Consider the following 20972-nt stretch of genomic DNA (forward strand, 5'->3'; position numbering starts at 1 on the left):
ACCAGGCCTTTGGCTAGTTTTCTACTTAATATTTTGTGTGAAGACTTTCTAAAAGGATCAGTATAATGATTTGAATGCTGATGGGTAATCTGAGGACATGACTGATTGTTTCTTCCACCAGGAACAGATTGGACTTGTTTAAGATTTTATAGATATTTTCGATATAAATATTATCTTAACACTTTCAATGAAGGCTACACGGCACCATAAGAGAGTATCTATTAAACAACTATGGGAACTTAAATAGCTTCTGGTTACTAATGAGATGTTTCTATTTTTTCCACACCTACCTCCAAACCCTCAGAGAGCAAGGAGGAGTCTGCAGATTTATGCTCTGGATTGGTAAAAAGTGAGGAACTGCCTACAAAGTCTGGCTCTGGACTGGTCAGGAGCGAGGCACAGTCTGTGTTGTGTTGTGGTTTGGCAGCTGGTGATGGTCAGTCCACAGAGCAGAGCTCAGACTTGACCACTGATGAGACGATGGACATTGAACCCTGTGAAAATGCTGCTGTCAAACCATCCAACAGTACCTGAATTGATTTAAGATATATATACTAATAGCTGTATGTATGTAGGCTACTTTTTAGAAACTTTAAAAAACCTTTCTGTATCATTTCATAAACTCTGACTTAAAATACTTGAAGTTCTGTAAAAAAAAATAAATAAAATGGCACTTTTGCAACAGATTTGTAATTTGATAAATTAATATAAGTAAAATCTTGGCATTCATAAACCCACCTGTTACTGTACAATGTGAAAGATGTTGGTATAATAACATTTCACAAACACTTCAAACTTTACTATCCTTCACTCTGGTGATTTATTGCATGTAGATTTATTTTTAAACTTGGCTGATTTTATTGTAATGCGAGCCACCCTTTTCACAGTGCCATTCAACACTATCATCAGCCACAAGAAACCTAGTTTGTGATTCTTTGTAGATAATGGCCTAGTTTTGGAACACCTTTTGTATTTAACTTTTTATATTCTCATGAATAGATGTTGATTTTCATCCTCTTTTTTCTCTTGCCCTTTTCCAGCACCTGCAACAGTGAGAACAATTAAATTACGTAACCCCATGTACATCAGCTGTATTATTTTGAAGTTGGTTGCAGTGCACTTTTCCTTTAGTTTAGTGCAAATGTAATGGATTTTATAGACCCAAACTTGTTTTTTTAAACTTGTGTTAAGGTTCTTGCTCCCAAAGATGAACTCTGGACATCAATTATTACTGGAATTGAAACTAAAGAGACTGGCCTTGGGGTTTTTTTGAGATTTAATTCTCTTGACAAGCACATGCTTCCAACTTGTGTTCGGTGATGATGTGTATTTAAGTGTCCAGATTGTATTAAAATCAACACCTGTTCACAAGTGAGATGATGGTCTTGTTTTTTGGTGGAAGCTTTTTGAACAGAGTAATGTGATTGAGTGAAAACATAATAGAATTTTGGGTCATCCCTAGTTCAGTTGTTTGGTATTTGCCTTTTAATCTAATCAGTGTTTATAATCTAGAGTTTCCTCCTGCTAATCTCTCATTCCATATGTTTAAAATGGATCCAATTTGGTTATCACAACCCCAATGCATGAATGAAATATTTAAGAACTGTTTTAAGTCTCCCTGTCACTTGGTTCCTTTGCAGGGTCATATTTACCCTGGTATTGACTTCAGCCATGAAATGTGCAGGATGTGGTCAATGATGGAGGTGTTAGGTATGGTGCAAATCTGAGGTGCACCCTAACTTTCAAAGCCTTTTGATGAGGGTCACCATGCAGGAAGAATAAATGGTGTGGAACTGGGGGAAGTATCAAAAATTTGATTCTAAAACTGGTTAAAAGGGAGTAAATTGAGTGGTGGTTTAGTTGAAACCAGGTAATGGCATCCCAGTGGGGTTCTATTGAGGCTTTGTTTATTGTGTATATTAGTGATTTGTATATAGGCAAGAGTTGAAGTGCAATAATGACTCAACTATCTCTCAACCTCAATCTGGCTGTAGCTTTTGACAGGCTGATCACATCATCCTCCAACATCTCCCTACCATCATCCACTTGTTCCATTTTTATCTAATTTCTCACCTATATGCTGTTACATTGCTATCATCCATGAACTCTGGCAACACAAGCTCTACCTTGCCATCACTTCTGATATTAGGAAAACCAAATAATTTTCTTTGTTCCCTAGCCAGTGAACCCATGCAGGTCTGTGATAAGAGACTGAAGTTTACCATACTACTCACAACCTTGGTATTGCATTTGACTGAAGCTTTTGACCAAAACATCACCTGATTCCATATCTGCTCCAAAACTCCCAGCCATGTCTTTGTTACTATTCTGGCACACTCCTGGCTGGCCTCAAGTTCTACGCTCTAAATTTTACATCATCCAAAACTCTGCTGTCCATGTCTTAACTCACACCAAGTCCCCTTCAGAACATCTCAGCTCACTGAGCTACATTGCTCAACTGGGAGCCAACATCTCAATTTCAAAATTCTCATCTATTTTCGAATGTCTCCTTCCTGTCTCTAATCTCCTCCAGCCCCACAATACTCAGATCTTTGCATTCCTAATCTTAGCCTCAAACATCCCCTAGTTTAATCACTCCACCATTGGTAGTGTGGCTTAGCTACCTAGGCCCAAAGCTCTAGCATTCCCTTCCTAAATCTCCACTTTTTCCTCCTTTAAGATGCCTGTTAAGACTGACCTCTTTGGCCAAGTGTTTTGGGCAGTGTTAAGTAAAGATTTTTTAAAATTGGAGCTATAATTACAAATTGATTTGATGGGTGTTTAGCATAATTGGGACTAAGGGATATAATAAGATTGAGAGATTTGGGACAGAAAGAGAAACTGATTCCATGGGGTTGTGAATGCATAGGCAGAGACCACATCAGCATTAAATAATGGATTCTACAGGTTTAAGGAAGGATATGGGAACCAGGCAGGCAAATTGATTTCGACTATTCATTGGGAGGATAAATAAACAGCCTAGTTTTATCTAATTTATGATTAGGATAATAAATTTTCATACTTTTAACACTATAATTACAGTTTGGACAGTTCTCCAATAGATTGTTCAAGTGGCCATTCTCATCCCAAACTTGTTAGTTGATGGCAGCAGAGTGTGATAGTGGTTGTTGTTTCTAGCAGAAGTCAAAACTTTTTAATGTTCTTCAACTGGGACAGTCCTGTTTGTTTACACGTTGTATAGTATCACTCTGAAGCAACGTACAAAGTTTTAATAAATTATTCAATACCAACAGCCTTCCATGAGAAAATCAACCAGCAGATTTGTTTCAGTACCCATGGAGCTCAACTTGGAACACATTAGGATGCAAACTTCAGACTCCACAATATTCTCTCATTACCTTTGCTGCTAAGGAACAAAGAGCAATTGGGATAAACTTTCAAGGACAAAGATTGTGCATGAAACTTTGTTTGGCATGCAGATGGAAAGATGTAAGATGTAGTTAGCTTAACAACGTGAAAGTATATTAAACACAATCAAATTGTTGAATAATTAGTTTATATAATAGGTGAATTATGAAAACTAAAGCAATATTACATAGAATGTTTTCATACATTACTTAATATTCCCAGCCTCTCATCATCAGCTGTATTAATATTTGATATTTGAATCAGTTAAAATACATCAAGCAAGTTACTAGTTAAGGGGATCGGTTACAAAAATGATTAACTATCTCCTGCAAAGTACTCCTTTCTACAGCACAATTTCACAGGAGTGCCACAATAATTCAAGGGGCGAGGCATTGAAAGGTAGGCAGTGATTTCTGTTTCTACATCAGTAACAAGATCATAAACTGACAAATGACTCCTGTTACTGGGAGTAAAGATGATCCGGTTTTTGGTGTGGAACAAAATATATAAGTGCTCAGAAATTTGAATACAATTTTCAAATGTTTACTAGCTGGGTCAGTAATAGTTATTAGTACAAATTTAAACACAGGAGTTGGCTGCAAGATTACAAATAATTAGCTTCTGTGCCTATGCTAAGAAAGGAAATAAAATCAGTCCCAAGAGAAAACACTGATATGAACAGTGGCTAAATATGAGCTCAAATGTGTTACAGCACAGTTGCTAACACTGGAGAACTGCTAGCATCTGTTGAACTGTACCCCAGGAAGAATTAGGGCAGGGAACAGAGGAGAAACTAAATGCTGAACTAATGAATGGTGCTGCATTTGGCCTTAAGCTTGAAACAAAATACTACAAAGCTTTTGCCAGTATACATCCCTTTTTATAGGAGGTGACCAAATTGCTTTACAAGTGTAAAATGTGAGGAAGCTTCATGACTGGAACTAAAGCTTCTTTGACAAACGGGTTATTCTCTTCAAAAAATTTAAGGTGGGCTTGTAATGCTTTAATCAAATCTCAGTTTGGTTTAGTTTTGAGGATAAGATCATTCTGAACAAATATACAACATTAATAATATGTAATTGCCTGCCTTAAGTGCTATTAAATTAAATCTAAAGGTTCAATTGGTCAGAATTTGTTTCCTATCTCCAGTGTCAAAGTATAACAGCTCTACCTGCATTCATTGCATAGATAGAGGCTGGTCCCTAACCCATTTAACAGTTCCATTAACAGTATGGTATGCAGCTGAAGCAATTAAAACACTCGAGCATAACCAGGTGACCAAAGAAACTCAAACTGCACAAGATGTTTGGTAAACAGTGTAGGCAGGCCATCTGTATAATCAAACATACAGTATTTGAATACAAATCCAAGTTAATGTAAAAGCCACTGTTGAAATCACTTTCAGAATTTGGTTCTCCAACTGGATATGGTGAGTGATGATCCAGAATGGAATTTATAATTTGTATATTAAACCATTCAGATGGAGCACATTTACAAGATTTTTTGCTTAAAATATGGAATCCCTTTTTAAATGTAATGAATGCTCCATTTCTTGATACACCAAGTGTTATAAAGAAAGAACTTTCATTTATATTTCACCTTTCATATCCTCAGCATTTCTCAGTAATTGATTACTTTTGTAGCGTAGTCACTTTCGTAGGTAAATGCAGGAACTAATTTGAACTCAGCAAGGTGATGATCAACTCATCTGCTTTTGGTGAAAGATAAATGTTGACCAAGACACCTCTGAATAATGCTACAGAAGTTTTTACATGCACCCGAGCAACAACAGGGCCTAAGTCAATGCCTTATCTAAAAAACGGCACCAACACGATAACCCTTATTCTACTGTACTAATGCAGCAACCTAGATTATGGTGTGGTGCTTGTACCTACAACCATTTGGCACAAAGGTAATAGTGTTCCCACTCCCAATTCATTAAGTACCAATCTATGAGCACTGGGCTAGCCACATGTCAATCTACACATGACCTACAACTGAGTTTTGACAAACAGTTCAACAGGGAGGTTAAGAGCAAATCCAATCATGACCTCACCTAACTCGCATTACATAATCAGGAGTAGGAACTTGGACCTACATTTTTCTCTCCCTTGCACCAGCCTCAGATAAGGCTACTGAGACCAATGGCAGCATCTGTACCACTTTCACCCCTGAAAATTCAGTAAACTCAGAGGAAAGATGTGATGGCACCCATGTCTTTACTGGTTTGTATGGCTTAGCTCCACAGCAGGTTGCACATGTAATAGGCATCATACTTTAAAAAGCAATTCAACTTGCAAATGCTTGAAATGTCTCCAGGTGATTAGGTGTCATATAAGTGCAAATATTTTAATGTAATTTATTAACTAAGCCAGGAGTAAGTCCAGTATTCAATCGCACCTAGAGGACACTGTCACCTTTGTGTTAAAACACACCTTTAACTGATCAACTATACATTAGTGTCACTTAATAAAATTATAGCTTGAAACCCTTTTTAGAAATCTCATTTACATAATAAATAACAAATGTTAAGTGTCACACATAATGCATTCCTAGCCAAACAATATTGAATTTGTTGCTAATTAAGCAATATTTTATAGGAAGGTGTGCTACTGGGTACAAATTAATACTGTATCAAGACAGGTTTACTTCAAACAGTGCAAAAGAAACAGAAGGGGAGTGGAATGATTTACAGGGAAAATCTAGACATTAGGTATGTTATTAAATCACAGCATCATATTTCACCATTAGAATAATAGCCAAGGATGGTTTGAATTCCATAAGCCAAATGAGAACAGGAAATGCTAGGAATATGTAGCAGATCAGCCAGCAGGTGAATGGGTAGAGTCCAACCTGATTCCAAAGGGAAACTTTTTGTATCAATGTTAAGAGTTTTTTGTTTAAATGTAGCTTTCCACTGACTCCACTCAATACTCACATATGCTTTCACCTGACCTGGCGCACAATATGTTATTAAACAGCTCCAATTTCCACTGAAGGCTCGCAGATCTGAATATGAAAAAGGGAAAACCATTGGGCTTCTACTAACCCACTTTTTCCTACAATGATCCCACCTGAGTGACGTTACCACTGCCAATGATCATTTAATTTGATGTGTTCATGGTAAATTGAATCTCAGGTTTTCTCTTGCAAAATCTGGTTCTTTTCTGAAACTATATGACAAAGTACAAAACGATAACTCTTGGCAGTTCACAGCAGACTTATTTTATCATGCTGCAAACACCACAGAATATAGGAAACCTCAGCAAGTATCAGCTACAATTTCATCATGGAATCTGGACAGTATCACAAATAATCATCTGAACCCAGGCATGGAGGTCTGTAGGTAAAGAGGCAGTGGTAACATTCAGCATACTCAACAGCAGTACCTGGCACTATAATACTAAGCTCAGCACATTACTGATGAATAACATATAGTTAAACTAACACCAAGACCAAATCCGGCTCAAAACTAAGTTCAATAGCAGCGGTTTAATCAATGCTCTCAAATCTTTTCATTCTGCCTTCTCTCCAACCAAGTTCTTGTATTTTTGGAAGAAATGCTCTTCCACTCGTGAGTTCAAACTCCATATGCATAACTTCCTAACTAATAATTGATCCATTTCAACATCATCCTCACTACTTATTGTGGTTACACCCACAAAGCCTTGGGTTCAGACCCAATCAGTTTTTTCTTCCCTTTGGGAAGTGCATCCTTAAATGGGCCAGACCAAAAGTGGGAACCTAGTATCCAAGAAACTACATCTAATGGCTGCATATTAATATCGCAATGTACACCTGCCTTTAATCGTGTTACTTCAAATGGCTCCAGAAAATTCTTGATTCTTCCCTTCCCCTATTGGATACAGTATTAATATGATGCCATTTATTTTATACAAAATAAATTTACATACAATATTCATCTGAGCATTGGAAGTCCATTTTTACTTATACAAGTGTTTGGACATTAGACAGCAGTTCTTGTTTGAGCATGTTGGTATGACTTTGTCCTGTAGCCTCGAGATCGGATAGGACCTCTGCATCCCACGTCAAGGTCAGCAGAGCAGCAGGAACCTGAAAACAAAGGGGCAAAATGTCAGTGGGACACTGGTCTTGAAGACACAGTACTCCTTTTGATTACCTATATCGACTGGATAATATTAGTCTCCCTCCTTCCTATACATAACTTTCAGCTTGTACACACATCAGATGACCATGAAAAAAAACAAAGATACTGGAAATTCATATCTGCATCTGTACAGAGAAAAGATAGGATTCGGAGTAGAAATTGGAAAATAGCATAAAAGGTCATTACTTGAAACATTAACTAGTATTTACAGTATTTATCATTTTACCAGTCAGTTCTTTGTTGTGCTTACTATCTGCCTTATGCCCTAGGAAACAGTGCATGCACCAACCCTGTAGATAATGGCATTCCTGCAATTTCTTATTTTCTACAAATGAAAAAATGGGAACAAATGAGTAACACCAATCCTCTCCCTTCTGCAGAAGGCAGAAAATTTGAACATTGTTATACCAAAAGAACAGATGCTTCTTCAGTGTAAGAGGTGAGGGAGGAACAGATCATATAGGAGTGCCTCCTGGCTAATTGTTTTCAACAGGCATCAGCGGAGTCAAGGACAGGGAGACATCCTCACTCCTAAATTAAGGGAAAAGCACAAGTTGTATAGGGAAATTGTAAATCAGTTTACCAATCCCACTTCAATAAACATTGCAGATTCATCTTTCAGTTTCTGTCCTCCAGGAGCCACCAGTTCAAAAGGAATCCAGTCTTTTTCCAGAACATCGTGGACAAATTCACGAAGCGCTAAAACCCTCTCTCGGGCATAGAAAGTCCCTGGAAGGAAGGAAGGAAGGAATACTCAATAAATTTACCACCACAAAAGAGTGAGAGATTTACACTTACTTTGTTTTACATACAGTAAAAAGGCTGATACTTCAGCTTTAGTTATCAAACATTGATGGCCTCACTGGAATCCCACACACATTTCCTCAAACTGTTGGGGTTATAAGCATCATTTTATTAAAAAAAACATTCTATCAGGTTCATGTCGACATATTAAAATACAATATTCAATTCCCTTGCCCAAACAAATTTGAAATCCTGATAAGGAAGTCTTAAGAACAGTTTGTAGCTTTTTTTTACCCATATAGAGAACGCAGGGATGAGAAATAAGCCTGTCAAATGGCATTTAAGTTCTTGGAAATAACTATTCATTAATAGAGAAGAGAACGTGAGAGCAGAAGAAATAGGAGGTGGAGAACATATTTGGCCCTTGGAGCCTGCTCCACCATTCCGTAAGATCATGGCTGATCTCAGATGCATCGTCCTGCACTATTCTCATACCCCCAGATTCCCTTAGTACATGAAAATCTATCTCCACCTTGAATATACTCAACAACTGGGCATTCACAGCTCTCTGGTGTTTAGAATTCCAAAAATTTTGAGGAGTTGAAGAAATTTCTCAGCTCAGCACTAAATCTCCGACCTATTATTCTAAAGCTGTGACCCCGTGTTCTAGGTTCCCCAGCGCAGGACAAATATTTTCTCATCATCTACCCTGTCAAGCCCATTAAGAAATTTATATGCTTCAAATAGGTCACTTCTCATCTTTCTAAGCTCCAACAAATATAAGCCTGGTCTACTCAATCTCTCCTTATAGGACAATCCCCTCATCTCAGGAACCAGTCCAGTGAACCTTCATTGCACTCCCTCTAGGAGTGTCCTTCCTCAGGTAAGGTGGGTGTGACCTTACCAATGCCCTGTTCTTTTATTTATTCATTCAAGGGATGTGGGCTTCGCTGGCTAGACCAGTATTTATTACCCATCCCTAATTGCCCTCAAGAAGGTAGTGGTGAGCTTCCTTCTTGAACCGCTGCAGTCCATGTGGTGTAGGTACACCCACAGTGCTGTTAGGGAGGGAGTTCCAGAATTTTGACCCAGCAACGGTGAAGGAATGGCGATATATTTCCAAGTCAGGATGGTGATTGACTTGGAGGGGAACTTCCAGGTGGTGGTGTTCCCATGTGTCTGCTGCCCTTGTCCTTCTCGATGGTAGTGGTCGTGGGTTTGGAAGGTGCTGTGTAAGGAGCCTTGATGAGTTTCTGCAGTGCATCTTGTGGATGGTACACACTGCTGCCATTGTGCATCAGTGGTGGAGGGAATGAATGTTTATGGATGGGGTACCAATCAAGCAGGCTGTTTTGTCCTGAATGGTGTCGAGCTTCCTGAGGGTTGTTGGAGTTGCACTCGTCCAGGCAAGTGGAGAGTATTCCATCACATTCCTGACTTGTGCCTTGCAGATTGTGGACAGGCTTTGGGGAGTCAGGAGGTGAGTTACTCGCTGCAGAATTCCTAGTCTCTGACCTGCTCTTGTAGCCACAGTATTGATATGGCTAGTCCAGTTCAATTTCTGGTCAATGGTAGCCTCTAGGATGTTGATAGTTGGTGATTCAGCGATGGTAATGCCATTGAATGTCAAGGGACGATGGTTAGATTCTCTCTTGTTGGAGATGGTTATTGCCTGGCACTTGTATGGCATGATTGTTACTTGCCACTTGTCTGCCCAAGCCTGGACGTTGTCCAGGTCTTGCTACATTTGAACATGGACTGCTTCAGTATCTGAGGAGTCACGAATGGTGCTGAACATTGTGTAATCATCAGCGAACATCCCCACTTCTGACCTTATGATAGAAAGAAAGTCATTGATGAAGCAGCTGAAGATGGTTGGACCTTGGACACTACCCTGAGTAACTCTTACAGTGATGCCCTGGAGCTGAGATGATTGACATCCAATAGGCACAACCATCTTCCTTTCTGCTAGGTATGGCTCTAACCAACAGAGAGCTTTCCCCTTATTCCCATTAACTCCAGTTTTGTTAGGGCTCCTTGATGCCACACGCGGTCAAATGCTGCCTTGGTGGCAAGGGCAGTCACTCTCACCTCATCTCTGGAGTTCAGCTCTTTTGTCCATGCTTGAACCAAGGCTGTATGAGGTCAGAAGCTGAGTGGCTCCAACTGAGCCCAAACTGAGCGTCAGTGAGCAGGTTATTGCTAAGCAAGTGCCACTTGATAGCACGGTTAATGACCTCTTCCATCACTTTACTGATGATCGAGAGAAGACTGATGGGCCGAAAGTTGGCCGGGTTGGATTTGTCCTGTATTTTGCCTACAGGACATACCTGGGCAATTTTCCATATTGCGGGCTAGATGCCAGTGTTGTAGCTGTACTGGAACAGCTTGGCTAGGGGCACGGCAAGTTCTGGAGCACAAGTCTTCAGTACTATTGCCGGAATATTGTCAGGGCCCATAGTCTTTGCAGTATCTAGTGCCTTCAGCTGTTTCTTGGTATCACATGAAGTAAATTGAATTAGCTGAAGCCTGGCATCTGTGATGCTGGGGATCTCTGGAGGCTGAGATGGATCATCCACTCGGCATTTCTGGCTGAAGATTGTAGCAAATGCTTCAGCCTGATCTTTTGCATTGATGTGCTGGGCTCCCCCATCATTGAGGATGGGGATATTTGTGGAGCCTCCTCCTCCAGTGAGTTGTTTAATTGTCCTCCACCATTCACGGCTGGATGTGGAAGGACTGCAGAGCTTAGATCTGGTTGTGGAATTGCTCATCTCTGTCCAATTGTAGTAAGACTTCTATACTCTTATGCAGGACTCTACTGCCTTTGTAACAAAATTTAACATTGCATTTGCTTTCTTAATTGCTTGCAGTATCTGCACGTTAACTTTGAAATTCATTTACATGGACACTCTGAATACAAGCATTTCCCAGTCTCTCACAAAACATTTTTATATCCCTACAAAAGTGGATAATATCACACTTTAGCATGTTATATTCCACCTTCCATGCAAAGCTCGGGAGAGGTGGGGGGTGTGCACAAGGTGGAAAACACCAGGGCCTGTCCTCTAGAGGAGGCCCAGACTCACTATACCAAGGATGGTCAAACAGAAAAATCTCATCCGGAGAGGGTCACATTTTTATTGCTGGCAAATTGCACTTAATTTACATTTAATCTTTGGAGAATAAAAAATATAGAAATTCAAGCCAATAAATACTCCAAATTAAACTCCTTTCTCATAAAAAGGGAATGGATCAGCAAATGAGCAGTTATTGGCAGTGATGGGTTACATGCTTGGCAGCTGATGAGTGCCAGTTGACCATGTGTTGAATGGGGGTGGGGGGGGGGGGGGGGGGGGGTCACGTGTTGCAGGACTGTGGTTGGTGGTCGATAGTGTTGGGGTCACGTGTTAGGCAATGGGGGGGGGGGGGGTGGCAATGGGGTCATGTGTTGCAGGAATGTGGTCAGAGATTGGCAGTGACAGGGTCACGTGTAGAGCACCTCGTGGGCAGCGGTTGACATTTGGCAGGGGTCGCATGTCGGGCAGGATGAAGGCCCCAGGAGCCACTGAGGTTTGAGGGGAAGGGAGGCGGTTGTGGGCCAGTGAAGAGTGACAGAGAGGGCAGCGGAAGAGCAGGTAGAAATCAGACTGGGTGATATCAGCCAGCTTAAACATTAATTACAGAGCCATGTGACTGTGTTCCAGGTTCAGCCGGTGCCGGGATTGGGCTGGGCTGGTGGGGGTTTCTCTCCTGCAAAGGCTCTGGCTGGTGGGAGAGGGTTAGTGAGGCCACCAGTGCTATGCCTCTGGCTTCAAAGCCCCTCTCTCTCCAGGGTTAGAGTACCTCCAGGATAAAGGCCACCCACCTTCGGCACCGCAAGGCAAGAGGTGCTGCTAAACCAAGGAGCCATTTCCCTCTCCTGCTGCTTCAGTTGAAGATTAAAGATCCCATGGCCCCTGTTTGAAGAACATTTCCTGGTGTAATAAACAACATTACTCTCTCTGGACTCGTACCATTTCTCCCTCTCCCCTTCACTTCCTCTCAATAATTAAAAGGGGGGTGGAAATAGGGACCCTGGAAACAGGAGAAGCAACAGGGCCCATGATACAGGGCCCATGATTTCTCTCCCAAGCTCATCTCCCTGCTGCAATGTTCTTGCCCACTCACCAACCTGTCTCTATCCCTTTGCAGTTTCCTTATATCCTCCTCACTGCTTAATTTCCCACCTAACTCTGTATCATTAGTAAACTTGGAAACATTACACTCAGTCCCCTCATCTAAGTCAAGAACATAGACTGTAAACAGCTGAGGCCCAGGTATTGTCCCTTGCATATCCCACTAGTTACAGCCTGCCAAGCAATAATGTCCCATTTATTCCTATTCTCAGTTTGACCAATCCTCAATCCGCACTAACATGACCTCTAACCCCATAAATCATAATTTTCTGTTAAAACCTCATGTGACACTTTATAGATTTTCTGAAAATCCAAATACTCTGCAACCACTGTTCCCCTTATCCATCCTCCAAGCTACATCCTCAAAAAGCTCTTAACAGATTTGTCAAACACTATTTGCCATTTCATAAATCCATGCTGATTCTGTTCAATCATATGCCCTGTCACTAATTCCATAATAATAGATTCTTAGCATTCTGCCTACTACTGATATTAGGCTAACTGGCCTATAGTTCTGTATTTTCTCTCTTTCCTTAAATAGCAAATTTATGTTTGCTACTTTCCAGTCCTTAAGATCTGTTCTTGAATTTAAAAAAAAACACTAGAAGACCAAATCCATACATCCGCTGTCTCTGCAGCTACTTATTTTAAAACCCTAGGCCGTCAGGTTCAGGGAATTTGCCGCTACTTAGTTCAATTAATTTTTCCAGTACTATTTCTTTACTTATACTGACTTCTTTAAGTTCCACATTCTCACTAGACCCTTGATTCCCCATTATTTCTGAAGTGCTTTTTGTGTCTTCCATCATGAAAACAGAGACAAAACATTTGCGCAATGTCACTGTCATTTCCTTATTCCCCATTATTATTTCATGGGACTCTGCCTCTCATGGGCCCAGATTTTCTTTCATTAATCTCTTCTTTTTTCCATACCTATAGGATTGTTGTAATCTGTTTCCATGTCTCTTGTTGGTTCTACTCTCATATTCTCTTTTCCCTTTCCTTATCAATTTATTTGCTGAATTCTAAAGTCCATCCAATCTTATTACTCGTTTTGGTGACAATATAAGCCTTTGATCTAATATTATTTTTAACTCCTTTTGTTAGCATCTTCTCGAGAGTTGACCCACTTGAAATCTTTACAAAAAGTATGGAACACTAGGTCTTGCAGTCAGAAAAGATCACAGGACAGAAAAGATCTGTGTATCAAACATAACATATAAAAGGATGTAAAAATCGTGATTTTATACTTTTTCTAACCATTCCAGGAACCACATAATGCATACCTATTTACAGCGAAAATTCTATCAGTTAGACATTCTCTATTGTAAAATTAAATTACTTAATCTAATACAGTATTCCACCAAGATTTAAAAGAATTAGAGGGAATTTAGATTAAATCAAGAAACTAGTGAACTGACATCTTTTTGGGGATTTTAAAGAGCATGGCCAGACTGACTGCAGGTTTTCTAAAAAGCGGAATTACCTTGTAAAATGTATCCATCTGGAAACCTTACACGCAAGAGTGTGTAGTTATATTTCTTCAATTCTCTCTGCTCGTCCCTCTCCCGCATGGCTTTAGTTCTCAGTTTGGTCATCCTATCCACAGCTTCTGATCTGCCATCAAACACCCAATTGCCACATTAATTTATACAACAGAGATCTGCACAAACAATGCAGCACCCACTGTGGCACTGGCATAAAGACCAGGTTCAATTCTGGGTCTAAGCCAACTAAAAGTAGTGATGGTGCCAATAGTCTTTGGGAGGGGAAAGAAATTACAGAGTCTCTAGCACAATAAATTGCTTGTACATAAAAGACTTGCATTTACCAATGCACATTAGACTGCTGGAACACAACAAAGATCAAAGCTTGAGTATTGCTGAAAAAAAGAGACATGTCGAAGCTTTTCATCTTGCATTCTTCAGGACGCTTCTCAAGAATTCCAACATATAGGGGGAAGACAACAATTTATACTGTATGTGAAGAAAGTGTTGATTGATTAGCAAGTGGACTCTGACTGGTAAAGGCGTTGCCATGGAGAATGCACCAATAATGGTGATTGATGGTTAACTGCCATTCATTGTTTGAAATTTAAACCAGGCAGCTTGACCCTGATTGGTCAAGGCATTGCCCTGAGGAATGAGTCAGCAAATGGCTGTCACTTATTTTGTTTAGCTGAAAAAGGCACAGTGTATGTGCATGTTCTGTCTGCAAAGAACAGGGCCCTGTGTATTAATATATATAGCTTCCAGTACACGCAAATGCGCCACACTGCGTGCCCAACTGACAATCTTAAATTGGTTGTCAGCATAATTCTTAGCACACTGAAGATTATTTAGCAAATATTGTCCAATCGCAGAATCATATCTAATGTTGGACACTGTTTTGAGTTTTGCAAGCACAGACTGGTTGGGGACGGTCTGTAACGTGTCCATTACGAACAGCAGCAGGGACATGCTGTTTGATACGATCCGCCAGTCTTTGGGACATAGAGCCAACATACCTAGCATCACACTGACATTGAAATTCATATACCACATTACTCATTTGTGAGATTGGCAGAACGTGTTTTTGGATTGAAGGCAGCATCTTACTGGTGGTGAATACCACTCGTCGGCAGAGCAAAGCATTGACGTTCTTGTTACATTTAGTTATTTGTATTACGTTCAAATAAACAACTTCATACAGCCCAGAAGCCTCGGTTATTCAGCCCAACTTGACTATGCAGGCATTTATGCTCCACATGAGCCACTTCATCTTACCCATCAACATATCTTTCTATTCTTTTCTCCCTCACGTTCTCGTCTAAGTTCCCCTTAAATGCATCTATGCTTTTGGCCTACATTACTCTGTCATAGACAGAATTTGTGTGTTTTCTTACTGTCCGTGATCAGTGTATTTTGTATGTGAGCAGTGTGTGCTTTCTTATCCTCAGAGTGATTGTCCCAATTTAAATAATTCCAGCAGCAATCATTTTGTGAATTTAAAAATAAGTAAGGTTATTTATTATCACACACTTGCCCTGGAAGTTTAAAAATGTGCACTCATTCAACTCTCACACATTATCACTCATACAAAGATGAGATACAGATGAAGGGGCAGCCTGTAGTTTCTTAGATGAGTTGATTTAGTTGAAGCGAATGTCTTATAAAGCAGATGATTAGTGAAGGTCTTATAAAGCAGATGATTTTTTCAGTAAGCTGTGGAGCCTCTTGTAGTCAAATTTCCAAGAGGTTGGTTCTCAGGCGAACTCGAAGTTGGAACAGGTTGGAGAGAGTCCTCCAAGTTTCAAGGTATGATTGTTTATCACCTTGACTGCTTAGTCGACTTGCAGTAGATTTGATGGTTGTCTGATGACCTCTGTCTCTGAGCAGCTTCTTGCTGAATTCTTAAAGTAGATCACAAAATAGCTTCTTCACCATGTGACTTGTACAAGTTCAAAGTCCTTTTTTCCAAAAGGTGTGATGATTACACATCCTGTGTTGTCGTCTGACACTTTGAAATTCACCCTGTCTAATTTGGAAGAGAGGCCATCATAATACAATGGAAGGTTGATAGAAATCCATTCATATTCATCTAATACACATTAAGTTTTGATGTTTCTTTTGTCCATGGTGAAACTGAAAGATGAACCAGCTGGAAGACTATAGCTCTTTCGTTGTCGGTCCATCTTTAAACAGTAGGATATGTGAATCCTCCGGATGTCTGTGAATGTCTATACTTAATTAGGTATTTGCTTGAGACTCAGGACTGTCTGAAGCTCAGATGTCAAAAGGTCACATGATTTGCAATGGCCATTTTAATAGAGGGCGTTCAAAAGTTTTGACTGAAAGTTCATAATATGCTTGAACATGACAAAGCAATCTGGTAGCAAGTTCCACATTCTAACCACTCTTAGAGTGAAGAGTTTTCTCCTGAATTCCTAATTGGGTTTATTAGTGACTAGGTTATACTTACGGTCATTTGTGGACTCCTGTGCAGATAGAAACATCTTTCTTACTGCTAACCTCTTAATTTTAGAAATCTCTATTAGATCACCTCGCAGCCTTCTCTATTAAAGAGAAAAAATCCCAACCTGTTTAGTTTTTCCTGATAGTTATAACCTCTCAGCTTCGATATCATCCTTGTAAGCCATTTTTGCATTTGCACCTTCAGTAATGCCTCTGTATCTTTTACATACCATAGAGACCGGGACAGATCACAGTACTTTAAGTGTGACAGTCATCTAGGATTCACCCATCCCATCACTAGCCAACAACTCAAACTAGACATTAAAAATAACTTTGGAATAAGAAAAGGACAGGATTTGATTCAATTAAGATAACATTAAATGGAAATAATAATTTTGTACTTATGTTGCATATTTCATGTCTTCAGAACACCCCAAAGTACTTTTCAACCAATGAGTCACTTATTGAAGTGCTGTCGCTGCTTTGTAAGCAAACATGCAAGTGAATTTGCATACAGAAAAGTCCAAACAATCAGTTAATCTGATAAAAACAAAAAAACTGCGGATGCTGGAAATCCAAAACAAAAAATAAAAAATACCTGGAAAAACTCAGCAGGTCTGGCAGCATCGGCGGAGAAGAGTACAGTTGACATTTCGAGTCCTTGAGGACTCAAAACGTCAACTGTACTCTTCTCCGCCGATGCTGCCAGACCTGCTGAGTTTTTCCAGGTATTTTTTATTTTTTGAATCAGTTAATGTGATTTTGATGGTGGGAAGAATGCTATGTGCAAGTATTGGAGGACCACCAGCAATCGTAGTGCTGTATCTCAGGGGACATCTTCAGGAGCAGACACAAAGACAAGGAGAAAATACATACAGAGCTCAGTGCCACTGCTGCACAAATCACACACTCAGTTATCAAAGGGGAGAAACTATTTCTTTGGAAAGTTATACAAAACAAAAGATACGAAGAGCCCTAGAAATAACAGTAATTTGCACTATTTATAGCTAAATTAGCATGGTTCTATAGAGGTACAACTGTGCCAGTATGGGAACATACAGACTAGCATCTATGAATCTCACATATAGTTCCCAAACTTGGTCAGCGTCATCTGTATGCAAAGCTTAGGTTCAAAAAATAGTAAAAAAAAAGTCAATAATGCAACATACACAGAGGTTATTAGGACCTGTTGAATTGCTCAACCTTGACGACACTCACCATTCTGAAAATGTGTCTTAACATAACAATAAAGTGGAACTGAAAGAGAAGCTTCAGTGCAAACCTGATCCTCCCACTAAGACTTGGCCTGGGACTGCTTTTGAAAATCACCATACTTTGGCAACACTGTCTGCTCTCATGTATCCCTTCGCAACCACAAAGAAATACTGGTACATTTGATTTGTAATTTGGGAAAAGAATGTCACAACCAGAATTTGGTAATGCTATTCAGTTTTTTAAAAAAAATAAAATCAGCCAATAACCTCTATAAAATCCTTAGATAAAAAGCAAAATACTGCGGATGCTGGAAATCTAGAACAAAAACAAAAATATCTGGAAAAACTCAGCAGGTCTGACAGCATCTGCGGAGAGGGATACAGTTGACGTTTCAAGTCCGTATATAAAATCCTTGTTTGTGCCAATTGTTGCTGCTGTGAAGTTGTTCAAATCCATGCCCCTCAGGGAGCAGCATCTGGCACCATCGCCAGAGAAAAAGGCAATTAAAAAAATTAAATCCCCTTTCACCTTCCATAGCCATCCTCGCATACACAAAATCTTAGTTTCTTTTTTTAAAAATTCATTCAAGGGATGTGGGCTTCGCTGGCTGGGCCAGCATTTATTGCCCATCCCTAGTTGCCCTTGAGAAGGTGGTGGTGAGCGGCCTTCTTGAACCGCTGCAGTCCATGTGGTGTAGGTACACCACAGTGCTGTTAGGAAGGGAGTTCCAGGATTTTGACCCAGCAACAGTGAAGGAATGGCGATATATTTCCAAGTCAGGATGGTGAGTGACTTGGAGGGGAACTTCCAGGTGGTGGTGTTCCCATCTATCTGCTGCCCTTGTCCTTCTAGATGGTAGTGGTCGTGGGTTTCAAAGGTGCTGTCTAAGAAGCCTTGGTGGATTCCTGCAGTGCACCTTGTAGATGGTGCACACTGCTGCTACTGTACGTTGGTGGTGGAGGGAATGAGTGTTTGTGGATGTGGTGCCAATCAAGCGGGCTGCTTTGTTCTGGATGGTGTCAAGCTTCTTCAGTGTTGTAGGAGCTGCACTCATCCAGGCAAGTGGGGAGTATTCCATCTTGGTTCAAACATGATGGTGGACAGGCTTTGGGGAGTCAGGAGGCGAGTTACTCGTCGCACTATTCCTAGCCTCTGACCTGCCCTTGTAGCCACAGTATTTATATGGCTAGTCCAGTTCAGTTTCTGGTCAATGGTAACCCCCAGGATGTTGATAGTGCGGGATTCAGTGATGGTAATGCCATTGAACATCAAGGGGCGATGGTTGGATTCTCTCTTGTTGGAGATGGTCATTGCCTGACACTCGTGTGGCGCAAATGTTACTAGCCACTTGTCAGCCCAAACCTGGATATTGTCCAGGTCTTGCTGCATTTGGACATGGACTCCTTCAGTATCGGAGGAGTCGCGAATGGTGCTGAACATTGTGCAATCATCAGTGAACATCCCCACTTCTGACCTTATGATGGAAGGAAGGTCATTGATGAAGCAGCTGAAAACGGTTGGGACTAGGGCACTACCCTGAGGAACTCCTGCAATGATATCCTGGAGCTGAGATAACTGACCTCCAACAACACAACCATCTTCCTTTGTGTTAGGTATGACTCCAACCAGCGGAGAGCTTTCCGCCCAATTTCCATTGACTGCGGTTTTGCTAGGACCCCTTGATGCCACACGCGGTCAAATGCTGCCTTAATGTCAAGGGCAGTCACCCTCACCTCACCTCAGGGGTTCAGCTCTTTTGTCCATGTTTGAACCAAGGCTGTAACGAGGTCAGGAGCTGAGTGGCCCTGGCAGGACCCAAACTGGGCATCAATGAGCAGGTTATTACTAAGCAAGTGCCGCTTGATAGCACTGTTGATGACCCCTTCCATTACCTTACTGATGATCAAGTAGACTGGTGGGACGGTAATTGGCCGGGTTGGATTTGTCCTGCTTTTCGTATACATTCCTTCTGTTACACTGCTGTGCAAGTGCCAGGAATCCAGACACAGACACATGCATAGAAGCAGTTTATATAAAGATAAACTTGCCAGATTTGCTAAGGCTATGCACAAGACTCATGAGTCGGGAGCTGGCAATACTAATACAATACAAAAGCAGCTCAATCGGGATTACGGCAGAGAGATTTTTGTGGCAGAAATTTCGTACATTGGAGCAGCTGAGCCTGGTCGGACATAAGGCAGAAATCTGTAACTGACTGTGTGAAGGTCGAAGAATGGAAACCTGTTTCACTGCTCTACAATGCAGAACAGTGGAAATAGTGATAGCAGACTTTCCACTGTACTCAGCAACTGGAACACATACAACAAATAAAAAAAGAAAAACATTCCTAAAGCTTTAAATGATTTTCTTTTAAGCGATGCAGTAATCAGTGTCAGCTTGGCTCATTTCCGAGTCAGGAGGTGCTGGGTTCAAGTCCCACACAAAAATTTGAACACGTACTCTAGTTTGACACTTCAGTACCAAGAAAGTGCAGAGTTCAGCTGTTCAAATAATGTAGGAAGCTGCAGTAAAGAGACAGCTAGAATTGATACGCTGGCAGCATGAGGTCAGGCCTTCTTCATGCATTCATATCCAATTTTTAAAAACACAACTGTATTTTCAATAACCGAACCACAGATTGCAACCCATTGGCACCTCTATCTGAATCAGGCCTTACCTCATCAGCTGCTCCCGTTTAATTTCATCAGCAGTCAGGTTATAGAAGTCACTGGGCAACTCAAATCTTGCTGCCTGGGGTGAAGGTCGAAAAACCTGGATCCGCCGATCCAATTGCGCTCTAACAGGCTCAGCACTTAAAAGTTCATCCTTGTACTGTCTAAGCTCTTCAAATGTGGTGAGAAATTCCTCATTTAGCACGTAAAAATCTTCTTCATTTTCTACACAAAAATATATAAAAGGTTTGTTACACTACACCATAAAAGGTCAATTTCTTTAACGCACTGAAATCTCACTTTGATGGTTTCTCCTTCACTGCAGAGCTCCCACTAACAGAAAGTGACCATGCCAGAGCAACTCCATTCATTACCAGTGGAGCCAGAACTTTGGACTAGCCCCAGAGTCAAACTGAAGACACTAACCCAGGAAATTGGGCTAGGTGCTGATGAAATTTATTATAGTCAGGGGAACAGATAGGCGCTACTGTGGCCATCAACGTGACTCCAGGATGGTGTGTTGCCTCCCTGGTTCCAGCGTCCGGGATGTCACTGAACGGCTGCAGGGCATCGTGAAGGGGGAGGGTGATGCCTGGGGGAGGAATGAGGTCCTGCATCAAGAATTCAGGGAGTTAGGCAGTAGACTGAAAAGCAGGACCTCTCGGGTTGTAATCTCTGGATTACTCCCAGTGCCACATGCTAGCAAGCACAG

The 20972-nt window shown here is 40.8% G+C and overlaps 2 protein-coding genes across 4 annotated transcripts in view; one reads left to right on the top strand and one right to left on the bottom strand.

The window, feature by feature from the left end:
* Positions 1-1375, top strand: part of chaf1a (chromatin assembly factor 1, subunit A (p150)) — a 45447-nt gene extending 44072 nt beyond the window's left edge. For all 3 annotated transcript variants that reach the window (XM_078555690.1, XM_078555691.1, XM_078555692.1), the window contains exon 15: positions 305-1375. In XM_078555690.1, coding sequence (XP_078411816.1) covers positions 305-534 — 230 coding nt within the window. In that variant the 3' untranslated portion in view covers positions 535-1375. The remainder of the gene's footprint in view (positions 1-304) is intronic.
* A 2125-nt stretch (positions 1376-3500) lies between these two features.
* The window catches only part of ubxn6 (UBX domain protein 6), a 45006-nt gene continuing 27534 nt past the window's right edge, over positions 3501-20972 (bottom strand). Inside the window, exons 8-11 of the mRNA XM_078555689.1 lie at positions 20266-20485; positions 13907-14037; positions 8082-8227; positions 3501-7443 (exon numbers count right to left, since the gene is read on the bottom strand). Coding sequence (XP_078411815.1) covers positions 7318-7443; positions 8082-8227; positions 13907-14037; positions 20266-20485 — 623 coding nt within the window. The 3' untranslated portion in view covers positions 3501-7317. The remainder of the gene's footprint in view (positions 7444-8081; positions 8228-13906; positions 14038-20265; positions 20486-20972) is intronic.

Source organism: Cetorhinus maximus, chromosome 13 (genome assembly GCF_964194155.1).
Source record: "Cetorhinus maximus chromosome 13, sCetMax3.hap1.1, whole genome shotgun sequence".
Classification (NCBI taxonomy): domain Eukaryota; kingdom Metazoa; phylum Chordata; class Chondrichthyes; order Lamniformes; family Cetorhinidae; genus Cetorhinus; species Cetorhinus maximus.